This window comes from Corvus brachyrhynchos, unplaced genomic scaffold (assembly GCF_000691975.1).
Source record: "Corvus brachyrhynchos isolate BGI_N302 unplaced genomic scaffold, ASM69197v1 scaffold5, whole genome shotgun sequence".
In the NCBI taxonomy this organism is placed as follows: Eukaryota; Metazoa; Chordata; class Aves; order Passeriformes; family Corvidae; genus Corvus; species Corvus brachyrhynchos.
In genome coordinates, this window is record NW_008238321.1 from 12,266,115 (window position 1) to 12,278,421 (window position 12,307).

At 50.3% G+C, this 12,307-nt stretch overlaps 2 protein-coding genes across 2 annotated transcripts in view; both read left to right on the forward strand.

Annotated features, from left to right (window-relative positions):
* The window catches only part of LOC103615632 (synaptotagmin-17), a 45,088-nt gene that overhangs the window by 19,637 nt on the left and 13,144 nt on the right, over window positions 1–12,307 (forward strand). The window lies entirely within an intron of this gene.
* On the forward strand, window positions 317–12,301 carry LOC108446718 (synaptotagmin-17-like). The gene is made up of 2 exons (XM_017734211.1): window positions 317–1,513; window positions 12,086–12,301. Exons 1-2 carry the CDS (start codon window positions 1,477–1,479, stop codon window positions 12,280–12,282), a joined length of 234 nt encoding a protein of 77 aa, XP_017589700.1. The 5' UTR covers window positions 317–1,476; the 3' UTR covers window positions 12,283–12,301.

Consider the following 12,307-nt stretch of genomic DNA (forward strand, 5'->3'; position numbering starts at 1 on the left):
GTGCAGAGCTTTGGGAGGAGCAGTGGGGCCAGGCTGCCCTGCTGCCCTTGGACTGAAGGGTGAGGTGCAGCCTGGGCTCCCTGGGCTGCTGCTTCTGCTGTGCCTGGGACACTCTGGTGTGAGATGTGTGGTTTGTGTAGCCAACAGAGAGCTGGAGCCAGGGCTGCTGGTCATGTGTGCACAGCCTTCTGCTGGCTCAGTGCCTGCACTGTTTGTCATGAGGACTCTGGCTCAGGGGACGTGGTGCTGCTGGTGAGGATGCTGAGCCACATTCAGTGCTCGTCCAAGTGACAGATCTGCTCCTGAGGTTGGTGGAGACATGTTTTATTCCTGTGTGCATCTGTGGGGTTCTGCTTAAAGGAGTATCTGAAGTTCTGGGAAGGGGGTTGTGGTGTTCCCCACAGAGATCCTTGGCACCTAACAGCATTACGCAGCTTAAGGACTCATGAAGGGCTTTGGGATCTTCTGTTAAAAGATAATCAAGAACAAATGCTTGGCAGTTTGGGTATCTTGCACTGTGAGGATCTCTGTTTTGCATCTCTCCATGGCAGGGGTGTAGTTTTGTTTTGTTGGTTTTTTAACTTAGGTGCTTTGGGGTTCTTTTTTGCTGCAGTGGTGGTTCTTTCTGTTGTGTGTTTCCTTTGGAATTGTTTTTTATTTCTTTTCTCTTCTAATCCACAGCTCTAGTCCATTAGGTCAGTTAATTAAATTTGCTGTTGAGTCAAAGTCCAATTGAAAAGCAAAATAATCCTGCTTGAAGGGTGGGTGATGATGCTTTGAATGGAGAGAGAGAGAGCTGTGAAAGCATTCATGGGAGCCAGAAGTGAGTATGTCTTCAATAATTTAAAGGAACCTTTATTGTGGCTTCATATTTTGGACCCAGTCTGCAGCTGTCTTTACATTGGCTTGGCTTCACTGGAAAGCCCTGGAACTCTGCCAGTTCCCATCAGCTGGGGCTCCTGGCTCCCAGTGGGGCTGGTACCACACTGCAAAGTAAGGCCCTATCCAGACAAAGTAAGATTAATTTTGTTTTCCCCCCTGTGTGTTTTTCTCCTGTGCATCTTGAATCAAGCTGTGTTTAGTGCATTCTGGTACGGGTTTCTCCACTGTTTTGCTGTGATTTAGCAAGGGTTGTGTGTGCAAACATTGAGGACATGGTAAAGCACCATCCCTGCTTTCCTGGTGGTGCTCTGGAGAGCTGAACTCCAGAACAAACTCAGGGCTGAAGCACAGCTGGGTTTGGAGAGGGGCCCTGGGTGCCTCCAAGAGGATGTGCACAGGGAGAGCTCTGTGTTAGCCAGGATTGGAGGAGGGGGTGATTGGGCTGCTTCTTTGGTCTTTCCTCCTCCTTAGGCATACAAGGAGTCAATACTGTAAATTATTGGCATTTACAGACCAGAATGCTTCTCCTTCCACCCTGGTGCAGGACACCTTGTACAAGCTGTCTTCCTGCCTTTCCCTCTGCTCCTTCCTCAGATGCTTACTGGAGCTGTCACTGAGTCCCGTGTCCCAAGTCAGTGCCTGAAATGAGGTGGGATGAGCTCTGGTTGAAATGTCCTCTCCAGGAAAAGGCACCCAGAGTCAGGATTGCTGCTGCAAGTGTTGTCTGTTCACAGCTTCTCCCCAAAAGAGGCTGAAACCAGGAAAGCCATTGATACTCATAACAAGTCTAATGTCCTGACCAAAAAAAAAAAGATGACGAGTGAGACAACAGCTGGTGGAGAGGATGTTTGATTTTCATTTACTTCATCAAACATGTTGTCTGGGTAATGAGCAGCCATATACATAATGTAAAAGAAATGCACTGGTTTGGGTGGTTCTTTTTTCCACTTTCTGGGTTTTTTTTGGCAACCTGACACAATGCCCCATGTGCCAAATTCTGCTGGAGTGCAGGCAAGTCATGGGCTCAGCTCCTGCAGAGAAATGGGGCAGGCTCTGAAAGGCAGGCTGTTCTCCTAACCATGTGCACCTGTGAACAAAGGTGTTACTCTGGCTGATGGCAAGGGGGGAAGGTGGAGTTTGCCCTGACAGCAGCTGCTGCCCAAGGTCGTTTCCAAGAGGAAAAAAGAATATTTGAGATGCAAGTGCAGGTTCTGTGCTTGGGAGGGCCAGATGCTGGGCACCCGGAGACGCTGGGCTCTCCCCACTGAGGGATTTTGGGCTGTCCTCCAAATCTCAGCCTAACCATCAGAAAGCTGGGCCTGGGCAGCAGGAAGGCAGACAACACCTGAAACCTGAGCACTGCAGTATTTTGTTAATGATTATAACGTTGTTAATAACAATAGTCAGTAATGCTGTTTGCACTGCAGTAAAGCCCAGATGGCCCAATAAAAACCACCAGCACTCCAGGGCAAACTGTGTCTTGGGGACTCCTTAGCATCTTTTCATCACTTACCATGAAAAAGACAACCTTCAGTACTCACAGTGGGGGGATATTTGTCTCCCCAAGGTCCTTGTGGTGACTGTGTGTCTTTCTCCATTTAAATGAGCTCTTAGACATGTTTGCATGGCAGGATCTTTAGGGCTTGTGACACAAGCAGAGTCCCCAAAGAGGGAGAAATCATCTTCATGCTCTGGGTACTGTCTGTGCAATTGTAGAGGGGAAGCTCTGCTTTGCCTTCTGACCTGGCTGAGAGAGTAGCTGGAGCTGGGGCAGAGCTGGGGCTGGTGGTGTCTGGTGGAGAGCAGGGCTGGGGCTCATCCCACTGCTCCCTTCCTGTGTGGAGGGTGGCCATGGCTCTGCAGGGCAGGATGCTCTGCCTGGGAGAGGGAAGCAGGCTGGGCCAGGGTGTGCTTGCTGATGGGGAGATTGGCCTCGATTCGTGTGGGACCTTCACTGGTGAGAACTTCCCAGTCAGTCCTGGCTGAGGGTGCAGCTCAGGGGCACTCTGTCTCCTGGTAGGATTTTGTGATACTCTTCACTTTTCAGTGTGTTTTAAAAATGGACAATGTCTCTGTCTTCTGTAAAGACTTAGAACCAGTTTTTCCATTTTATTTCTTTTTTTGGCATATTTTTGTTCTGAGAGAGTGTTGAGACTTTGCAGACCTGTACCTGGCTACAGCAGAGGGGCCGTGGCAATGCCATCAGCCACCTCCATGCCCCAAGTGCTGTAACAGCACGTGTCTTCAGACCCCTGGATAACTTTAATGCTTTATCCCGGAGCTCTAATTAACTTCCAGTTAATAGGCAGTCCTTGATTAAAGTAACAGATTGCTGTTCAGTAGCAATATACCTGGTTCCTCTGTTGGCTCATTTCCCCCTGGCCTTTAGGAAAGTGTGGGGACCATTTAATGATGTTTGTATTTCTAAAGGGGAAAAAAAAGTAATTGTTGGTATCAAAATATTGATAATGGTGTAGTTCTGGGTTTGGGTTGCTTTTACTGAAATGTTTTCTTTTTGAAGCAATGCTGCCTGTTTCAACAGGATGCAGAGATAGTGAGGCTTTTCAGTGGTATTTTTTTAATTAACAGACTGATTTCCAAATGTCCCAATTAGCTGAGCAGGTTGAAGGTTGATAAAGTTTTTTTTCCTGAGGCTTCTCCAGAAATATATCTGAATTTTGGTCTCCCTGGCTTTGTGGAAGTGTGACCTTGAGATACCAGCATCATCTCTAGATGCTGTTTGCAGGGCTGGAAACCACCTTGTGTCTGGAGACATCACACATCTACATTTTGACTTGCTCATCTCTCCTTTCTCCTATTGCTTTTGCTTTCCCACAAGAAAACCCAACAAACATTCAGGCACTTTGTCTTTTGCAGACAGATATAGGGAAGAAATCTTCTCTAATATATGAGTCAAATTAAACTGTTTTTTTCCCATGCTGGAATGAAAGAGGAGGAAGTGGTTTCTGTTTTGAAATACTATCAGGTTGGGCACCATAACATCTCTTAGATGGACAGATAATTAGGCAACTCATTGCTAGAAAATTGTTTCTTGTCATCTTGTGTCTTTTGGAAGTATTGGACTGTCTGTGTATTTCCCATATCTGGAGCTGAGAAGCAAAATCTAATCCCTGGTTAAACCTGTGTAATCCTATCTTAGCCAAATGAGAAAAAATGGAAAAACCCACTGATGTCAGCACAGTGTTTTCTGGGGATTTATACCTGTTTAACTTGGATCAGAATTTGGCCTTTGTGTCTGGCATTATAAAACTCTTCATTCATTTATGCAGCAGACACCATATGGTCCATGCCTGGGTCTGGGGGAGCAGTGAGCTCCTGGCTGGTGCCTCCTGCCCTGCCAGCCCTTGCTCCAGGGCCGGTGGCCACTCGAGGGGGCCCAGCAGGTCCTGTGAGGACCCTGGGAGAGGGGCTCGGGGAGATGTGCTGGCAGGGGCGAGCCCTGGAGCCCAGCCTGCCTGGCAGAGCCTCCTCACAGTGGGTACAATGTGCAAATCCCCTCTGGGAGGAGGAAGGGCCCCACTGCTGGGCCGGGGGGGGATGTCCTGGCGGGGCCGACCCCTGGAGCCCAGCCTGCCTGGCAGAGCCTCCTCACAGTGGGTACAATGTGCAAATCCCCTCTGGGAGGAGGAAGGGCCCCACTGCTCTCCATTCTCAGTCCCCCTCTGTGACTCCTGGTCCCCATGGCAGGTGCTGTTGGTCAGCCCGGAGCAGGTGGAGATGCTGAGTGGGGTCCTGTTTTGGGGTCACTCAGGGAAGATGCTCTGGGGATGGATTTGGCTTTTTGCAGCAGACTGACTGCTTTAACGAGGAGGAGTGAGATGCCATTAATCAGGGTGAGAGCAACAAGATGCTGATGCTTCCTGATCCGATCTGTTGCTTGCTTAGAAGGCAAAATTAAATTCATCAAGTGGCCTGACTTAGTTAATAAATGTACTGCAGCATATGTGGCAGAAACTGCCTGTCCTGGAGTTCTCTGGAATTTTTTGGGAATCTTTCTCTCCTAAAGAAAGGAGCAAACCCTCCTTTCTCCAGGCTGATGATGGGTGCTTGCTCCTTTTGCCAAGCACCTTGATTAAAGCAGTGCCATGGCTCTCCTGCCCTCAGCCCTTCATCTTGTTTGGCTCACACTGTAGTGAAAGGAATTGTTCAAACGTCTTGCAGGGCCATAATCTGCCTGTGTATCAAATGAAGAAAAGTCTCGGTGGCGGGAGCTGCTGTGGGTGGCAGGGCAGTGTCTGGAAGTGGAATGCCTGTGCCTGGCCCCGTGGCTGTCCCAGGAGATGGATGATGGTGCAGGCAGAGGCTGCCTCCCCTGCGTGGCTGTTCCTCTGAGGAAACCCCTCCACATGGTCTGCACTCACGAATACTGCAAATGTCTCGAGTATTTTGGGGAGATAACCGTGGAGAATCTCTCATACACTTTATTTCTTCAGTTTCTCAGGAACGTTGCAAGGTCACATACAGCTGTAAAGCGGTGTGACCCTGGGTGCAGGTGCTGTGCCCTTGCAGCTGTGTGTCTCGCTCTGTGCCCACAGAGCAGTGCCCTTGTGCTGCTTAATGAGCCCTCTCGTGAAGCTGGGGCTGCTGTGGGTGGGAAATGAGCTGAGGTTTGGCTCTCTGCTCCTCTCAAAGCAGAGCTTTGAAGTGTGGGGGTAAGGCTGTGGGTCTGGCATGGAAATGGGGCCATAGGGTGCTGCCCACTCAGTTGGGGAGCTGACACTGTTAAAAGTGGTGCTGCCAGAGCCACCACGGAAACCTAAGAAATTCAAGACTTTTCTGGGTCAACTATTCTTCTAAAAAATACCATTGAAAGTTCTTCATTAAATTAATCATCGTAGTAGAGGGGAAGCATGAGGATAGTGTGCTCTGGCTAATCCATTTTAGTGGTGAGTTTGTTGGGCTGTAATGCTCTGTGTGTATGGGTTGTACAGATATTACTGGTACATCTACAGGGATGAAGTGCGTTCACATCGCTGTGTTAATTAAATAGATCCTCGCTGGGTTAAATCAAAGCTTTCACTTACCTTCTGGTTTAATTCCTTCTGTTGTGTGTTTGCTGATCTATTAGATTGTTGATGTGTGTGGAGGAGCCTCTCCCTGTGAGGTGTGTAAATGTGCACGAGGTCATCTGTGTGCCTTGCTGGATCTGGGGCTCATAGTGCAGAGAATTAAGATGCAATTTTCAAAAAAGAGGGATTGGAGGTGGGAAAAGCCAGCCATAGATACTCCTTTTCAGTATCCTCTGGGCTGTTGTGATAGATGCATCCAGCCCATAATTCCAGTTTCTCCTGATGAGGTAATTTCATGAGGTGTCATCCCTGCATTCCCTCGAGATCTCTGCAAGGCACACTCGCTCATTGGCACTTTCCCTGCACCCTGGATCTCGGCTGTCTGCTGCAGGACTTTCCTCTCCCTGTCTGAGAGCAGACCCTGACTCGGGAGACGCCGGGTTTGGGGTGCACGTGCAGGGTCCCCTTCCCTGGCTGCCCCAGGCAGAGCACAGGGGCTGCCCTTGTAGAGGTTTCAGAGAGTCTCCTGGTGTGGTGGCACCTTCCCATGGAGCAGCAGCTGGAGCTGGGTCTGTGTGTGGCCGTGTACCCCAGCAGTTCCAGTTCCCTCTGGAGCTGGGCAGGTGCAGCCGCTGCAGGGAGCAGTCACACAGAGGAAAGGCTGGAAGGAAGGAGAGTTCAGTGTGCACATCAGAGCCTGATGGAGATTAAACTGATAAAGGGGAAACCACGGCATCTTCTCCCGTGCTTTTCTCTCCTCTCCACTAAATATGACCGGCCATGCTCGAGGAGCAAGGGGCAGGATTTGGGCCGTGCCTGTGACCTTCTCAGTGTGCATCATTAGCCTGGCTGCTGCTGCTCCTCGTAGCACCTCTTTGTGCTAAACAGCCTTTTAATATTGATGTCAAGCAGTTCAGAGGCAGTTTTCAGTCCTACTTAGCCTGGCAGCTCAGCCTCACTGGCTGAGGCAGTGCTGGCCACTGGCTCCTGGCCACTGGCTCCTGCCTGCCCAGGCTGGGGTGAGGCACTGCCTGCCTGAGCGGGCAGGTATGTGAAGGGAGCACTTTCTGAGACCTCGCCAAGTGCTGAGGCTGAATGGGAAGTGCAGGAAGTGTTGATGGTCAGTGCCAACAGGGTTGTGCTTCTGCCAGGCTGACCACACGGTCCCATTAGACCTGTGTCCTCAGGGGGCCTCTGCCCCTCACTTGCCTGTGTACAGCCTTGGGCATGTTCTTGCAAATTTTTCTTTTCTCTGAGTTAAATGGTTCTAACTGCGTTGCAGGTGACGGTGTAGGTGACTGAAGAGGAGTTAATGATTTGTGGTGGAGCTCTCTGCTGTTGCAGAACGCTGAGATTGCCCTGCTGTTCCTCCCGGAGAGGCAGCAGCAGAGGCGCTCTGTGGCCGTGCGGGGAGGTGCAGCGCAGCCTGAACTGCTCAGGAACTGCTGAGTAACTGCTCAGCACACCTGGCACAGCGTTTGCAGCAGATGCAGATGTTTCGTGGCCCCAGCTGCAAGGCTCAAGCTTGTCCCTATCCCGTAAATGATACTGATAACCTTCAAGCTGGCTTAAGGAAATTGTCTGAGTTAGTGCTCCTCCCTGGTCGTTCCAAGGATGCTAGTGTGTTCAATCAAAGGATGAGTTAGTCTCTGAAATCCCAGCTTCAATTTTACTGTTGCACATAACTCATGGATGACAGTGATGTGCGGTCGTGCTCTGCACAGCTACTCAGTGTGCAAGCCTCAGTGTAGAGGCAAAGGAGAGGGAAAGGTAAAAGGCATTTTGGCTGCCTCTGGTGCCAGGGCTGATGCCACCCAGGCAGCCCCATGGCTTAATTTCATAGTGACATGGAAAAGAGATGACCGGCAAAAAGTGATTCCACGTGACTGAGGTTGGTAGGAGACAGGGAGAGCTCAGGCTGGAGCTGTCCCCAGAGCCAGGTGTTGGAGCTCCAAGGCCCACTGCATCCCCTGGAAGGTGCTGCCCTGCTGGGCAGCAGCTCTGGGCTGTGCAGTGCCTGGCATGGCCATGCCCCCAGCCCTGCAGGGACAGGCAGCCAGCCTGGGGGTCTCAGCCTTCCCCCCTGTGCAGGACCCCTGTGGGGTACAGGGGACCCTACCCCAAAGAAACATTTCATGTGGCACCCAGGCCCCCATCTGTTGGATATGGATCATTTAGGAGCACAGCATCAATAAGCCCATCACATGAAAATGTTTTATTTACCTCATGTACCTTGTCCTCAAGAATTTGACCCTTTTAATGGACATAAGTGAACACAATTTTCTTCTGTATTTCAGCATTTCTATTATAAAGAATGTCTTTTTAAGAAGCCTTTCTGTTTCCAAATGTGTCCCTCAGTGAAGAGCAGCTGCAGAATGAATTGGTTTGACCTCTGCTCCTTTAATTGCTTTTTGCTCTGTGTTTGCCTAGAAATGGATGTTGCTATTGTGTAAATTACTGCAACGGTGGAAAAAGAGCTCATGAGCTCAGGGGTGTAGTTTCTGTCAGGAAAATACGCTTCTTAAATGGAAAGCAGCATCTACCTGTTCATAACCAGAGTCTGGGTCAGTCTGGAAATCCCAAATGTTAATTACTTAATTTTCTGCTGTGGAGCAGCTCCATGGAGTCGCTGTTTTTGTGGCCAAGGGCAAATTCAATCTGAAATTTACTATGAGCTCCTTTCAGACTCTGTCAGGAGATGTTCATACATCAGGGAACACAGCTCAGTCCACTTGTAGAGACACCTGGACTCAGTGTGTGGCACAGTGCTCTACTGCTGCCCATGGAGCTTCTCCACCTTCGCCTGTTGTGGAACGAGCTGGAAGGAAAGAGCAGGAGCTTTTAACCCCCTCCCACGGCTGAAGGTGTGGGTTTGTGTGGAACCGGCTCTGTGCAGGTGGGAATGCAGCCGTGGTACGTGTGCCACTGTGTGCGTCTGTGTGCAGAAGCAGAGGGCTCTGGCGCAGGCTCCTGTCTGCTCCTGCTGCCCCAGCTCTCCTGCGGGGCTTTCCTGCTCCGAGGGGCTCCCGGGTCTCCCCACGGGCACTGCTGCACCAGGAGGTCACCTTGCACCAGGGCAGGGCCAGCGCCGCAGCGGAGTGCCTTGGGCAGCTGTGGTTGTGGGGTGGTGCCTGAGCACCCGCAGTCCCGGTGGGTCCGTGAGGGTCCCCAGGGGTCTGGGTCTGTACTGAGGAGTGCTGGTACTGCTCTGCAGGGCTGTGGAGCAGGCTGACTGTCAGACCTGAGTGCAAACGGTGCAGCAGTGGCTGTGCTTGGTGGTGCTCGAGGAAAGGCTTCCTCCCCTATTGGAGAAGCGCTCGCTGCAGCCGCAGGACCGGGGAGCTGCTCCCCCTCTCTGTGTCAGCACGGGAGCCCCGGGCGAGGCGAGCACCAGTCTCTTCTTCCAGCTGCTCACCTGGGACTGTGGGCTCCTCCAGTTCTCTTTTCCAAGCTGGTCTTGGAAGTACTAGTGGCAGCGACAGGGAAAATGCTCCTGAGTGTGAGCAAAGAATGCCAGCTCCAGCCCCTTCTCGGCTAAGGCCCGTTCCAGAGCTTGGTGCAACTCAGCCACCAGCAGATTGCTCAGCAAATCCTGGTGTTTAGCAGTGGAACACAGCAGTTAGCCTCCCAGAGAGGCATGTCCTTGAGTTTAAAGGGCTTCTGAACTGACAGGTAAAGCTGAATTTTTGGTACATAAAGACCTCTCAGCTTTTGAGAGCTGTGGTGAAGCTGTGAGTTTGTAGACCTGAGGTCAGTCTAGTGCTACCTCTTATGGTCTGTGTGTGAGTAAGCATTTGGCCTTGGAAAATGTCTTCCCTGTTCTTCAGCAGTAAGTCTCTGTGCTATCTGCAGTAGTTAATGATAGAAGCAACAATGCTTGTATAATTAGCCCATTAATACCCCAAAGGACTCAGCATGCTAATTACCTGACACAATGAGATTAGCAAATTGCATTACAAGAATTCAAAATACTTGGATCAACAGTAGAATAACAGGTGCCCTTAGATAGCACACCTGCTTGTTTTACAGTCCTGGCATGGAGTATTTTTGAAGAATCAGTATGCCTGGGGTACTTCTCCACTGTTAATTTATCCTGTGATTAATTGATGGCCTGCAAGACTTCTTGGTTTAAATTTACTTGGTACTGTCTCCCAGGATTAGGCTTCATCTTCTTTAATTCTGGAAAAAAAGAGTGAAAACAAAAAAACCCCCAAAAACAAACAAAACCCCCCCCAAAAAACAAAACAAAAAAAAGGGAAAAAACACCTTATTGAAAATTTTGGTTTTGGGGTATTTTTACATGGTTTCATCACAGTATTTGATTTCTGTAGGCTAATAAATCATAGCAAAACATTTAGTATAGCTAGCTACACTCGTGATCCATTGCCTTGTAGGAGAACTCGTTAATAACCCTGACAAGCTGTGTACTACTTGGAGACGGATGGCTTAGAATTCCTCACTGCCTCCTCAGAAGGTGGCCTTCCCAAAAAACACCAGCCTGGCCCCTTGACAACACGTCCTGATGGCACCAGCCCTAGATAACTGATGGTGGCAGGCAGAAGAGGTGCAGTCTTCCTGCTGGGGTGGTGAACCCCAAATCATTTCTGAGTGTTGTTTGAAGATAGACTTACAGGGCTCTGAGCTGCAGGGTAGGTTTTCAGAGCAATTATTTGAACAAATTACTTGGGCATTTGAAGGTTTGCTGTCACCTAAAATACCCACGGGTAATTTGGTGAGCAGAAGCATCTCTGCCCATAAACTGTGCGTGTCAGAGCTGTCAGAAGGGATAAAGTGAGATGTAACTTGGCACTGCTTGATTTTAGGATTGCGCTGGCAGGTGGTGCCTGAGTCACCCAGAGCAAGATCCCAGACTGGTACAGAGGTGAGGAACCAGCCTTTGCAGAGTGTGGAGATGGCAGAGGGACAGGTTAAAGTAATGCTAATCAGCTGGGGGGTGTGTGTTATAATAGGAAATGCACAGCCTTGACAAAGGTGTGTGCTCAAAAGTGAGGCTGAGCACGTTGTGCCCGGTGTCCTGCCTGCCTGTGAGGCTGTGCACAGCATCGGGGTGATGCCATGGGGATCTCAGACGTGGTTTTGCTGCCAGTGCTGGTTTTCAGCAGCCCTGGAGAGCTGGTGCTGCTGGCAGGGGCTCTATGCCAGGCTGAACATGCTCTTGCTGCACAAGCCCAGCTGGATTTGGAGCTCCTGTAGACATTTGTCCTTAAAAATCCCTCTCTTTCCTGAGGAGATTTTTTAATCCTTAATATTCCGGGCAGTGCCTGTGGATATCCTGGCTTCAGCTTGCAAAGACTTCGTTTCAACTTTCTAATGAGGCAGGGCTTCAGTTTGCAACACACAAAGTGCTCCTGCTCCTGTCTGGTGGGAGCGTTCAGCCTTTCCCGGGATCAGGCCCTTCATTAGGGTTTGCTGCTGGCTGCGACCTTTTGTTCCAAGAGACTGGGCTAATCCAAAGGACAGGGTGTTGGGTTGATGTCTCTCCCTCAGTTGCTTTTCTGGACATTTAACAAGTAGCTGCAGTGATAATTATGGCAAATAGTTTCTGTGTAAACATCCTCCTGACAGCCTGGACGTGTGTAATTCCTGTCTCTGAGCAGGGAAGGCTGTTGATTAGCACTGGAGTGGTTTGTGTGATGTGCATGTGGAGGAGGACAGTTTGAGATCATCTGCATTTCCCCAGCGTCAGGCTGCTGGGCTGCTTTTGTGATTTCATGATGCCCAGGTAGAGCTTTTGGCACTTCTTTACATGATGCAATTCTCCTTCAAGGCCAGGCTGGACAGGACTTTGAGCAACCTGCTCTAGTGAAAGGTGTCCCTGCCTGTGGCAGAGGGGTTGGAACAGGATGATGTTTGTGGTCCCTTCCAACCCAAATCATTTTATGATTCTACTTTACCTATTCATGCTAAATACCGTGGTAACTGTGCATTTGTGTCTTATTTATTTGAATTGTATTTGGCTGTAGTACAGCTTATTTTATTCCTTCCAAGTCCCTGTTTAACATTTTTCAGATGCCGAGTTACATACCAAAAATGCTGGCATCTGGCACCGGGTGTGGGTGGACGTTTGTAGGACATTCGGGTTCCCGGGGCAGGGCTCTGGGTGGACGAGCGGTGCTTTTGCCTTGACCCCTCTCTGTTTCTGCTCTCCCCAGTGTACGGGCACAACGTGAAGAGCAGCAACGACTTCATTGGGAGAATTGTGATCGGGCAGTACTCGACAGGCGCGCCCGAGTCCAACCACTGGCGCCGCATGCTGAACGCGCACCGCACGGCCGTGGAGCAGTGGCACAGCCTGCGCTCCCGCGAGGAGTGCGACCGCGTCTCGCCCGCCTCCCCGGAGGTGACATGAGGTGGGAAACCGACGGCAGCCAGAG

Bases quoted from the DNA above. Each gene is read 5' to 3' on its own strand.
- LOC108446718 (XM_017734211.1), top strand. From the start codon at position 1,477: ATGCTTACTGGAGCTGTCACTGAGTCCCGTGTCCCAA. The intron at 1,514-12,085 runs GTCAGTGCCTGA...TGCTCTCCCCAG, and splicing joins CACTGAGTCCCGTGTCCCAA to TGTACGGGCACAACGTGAAG.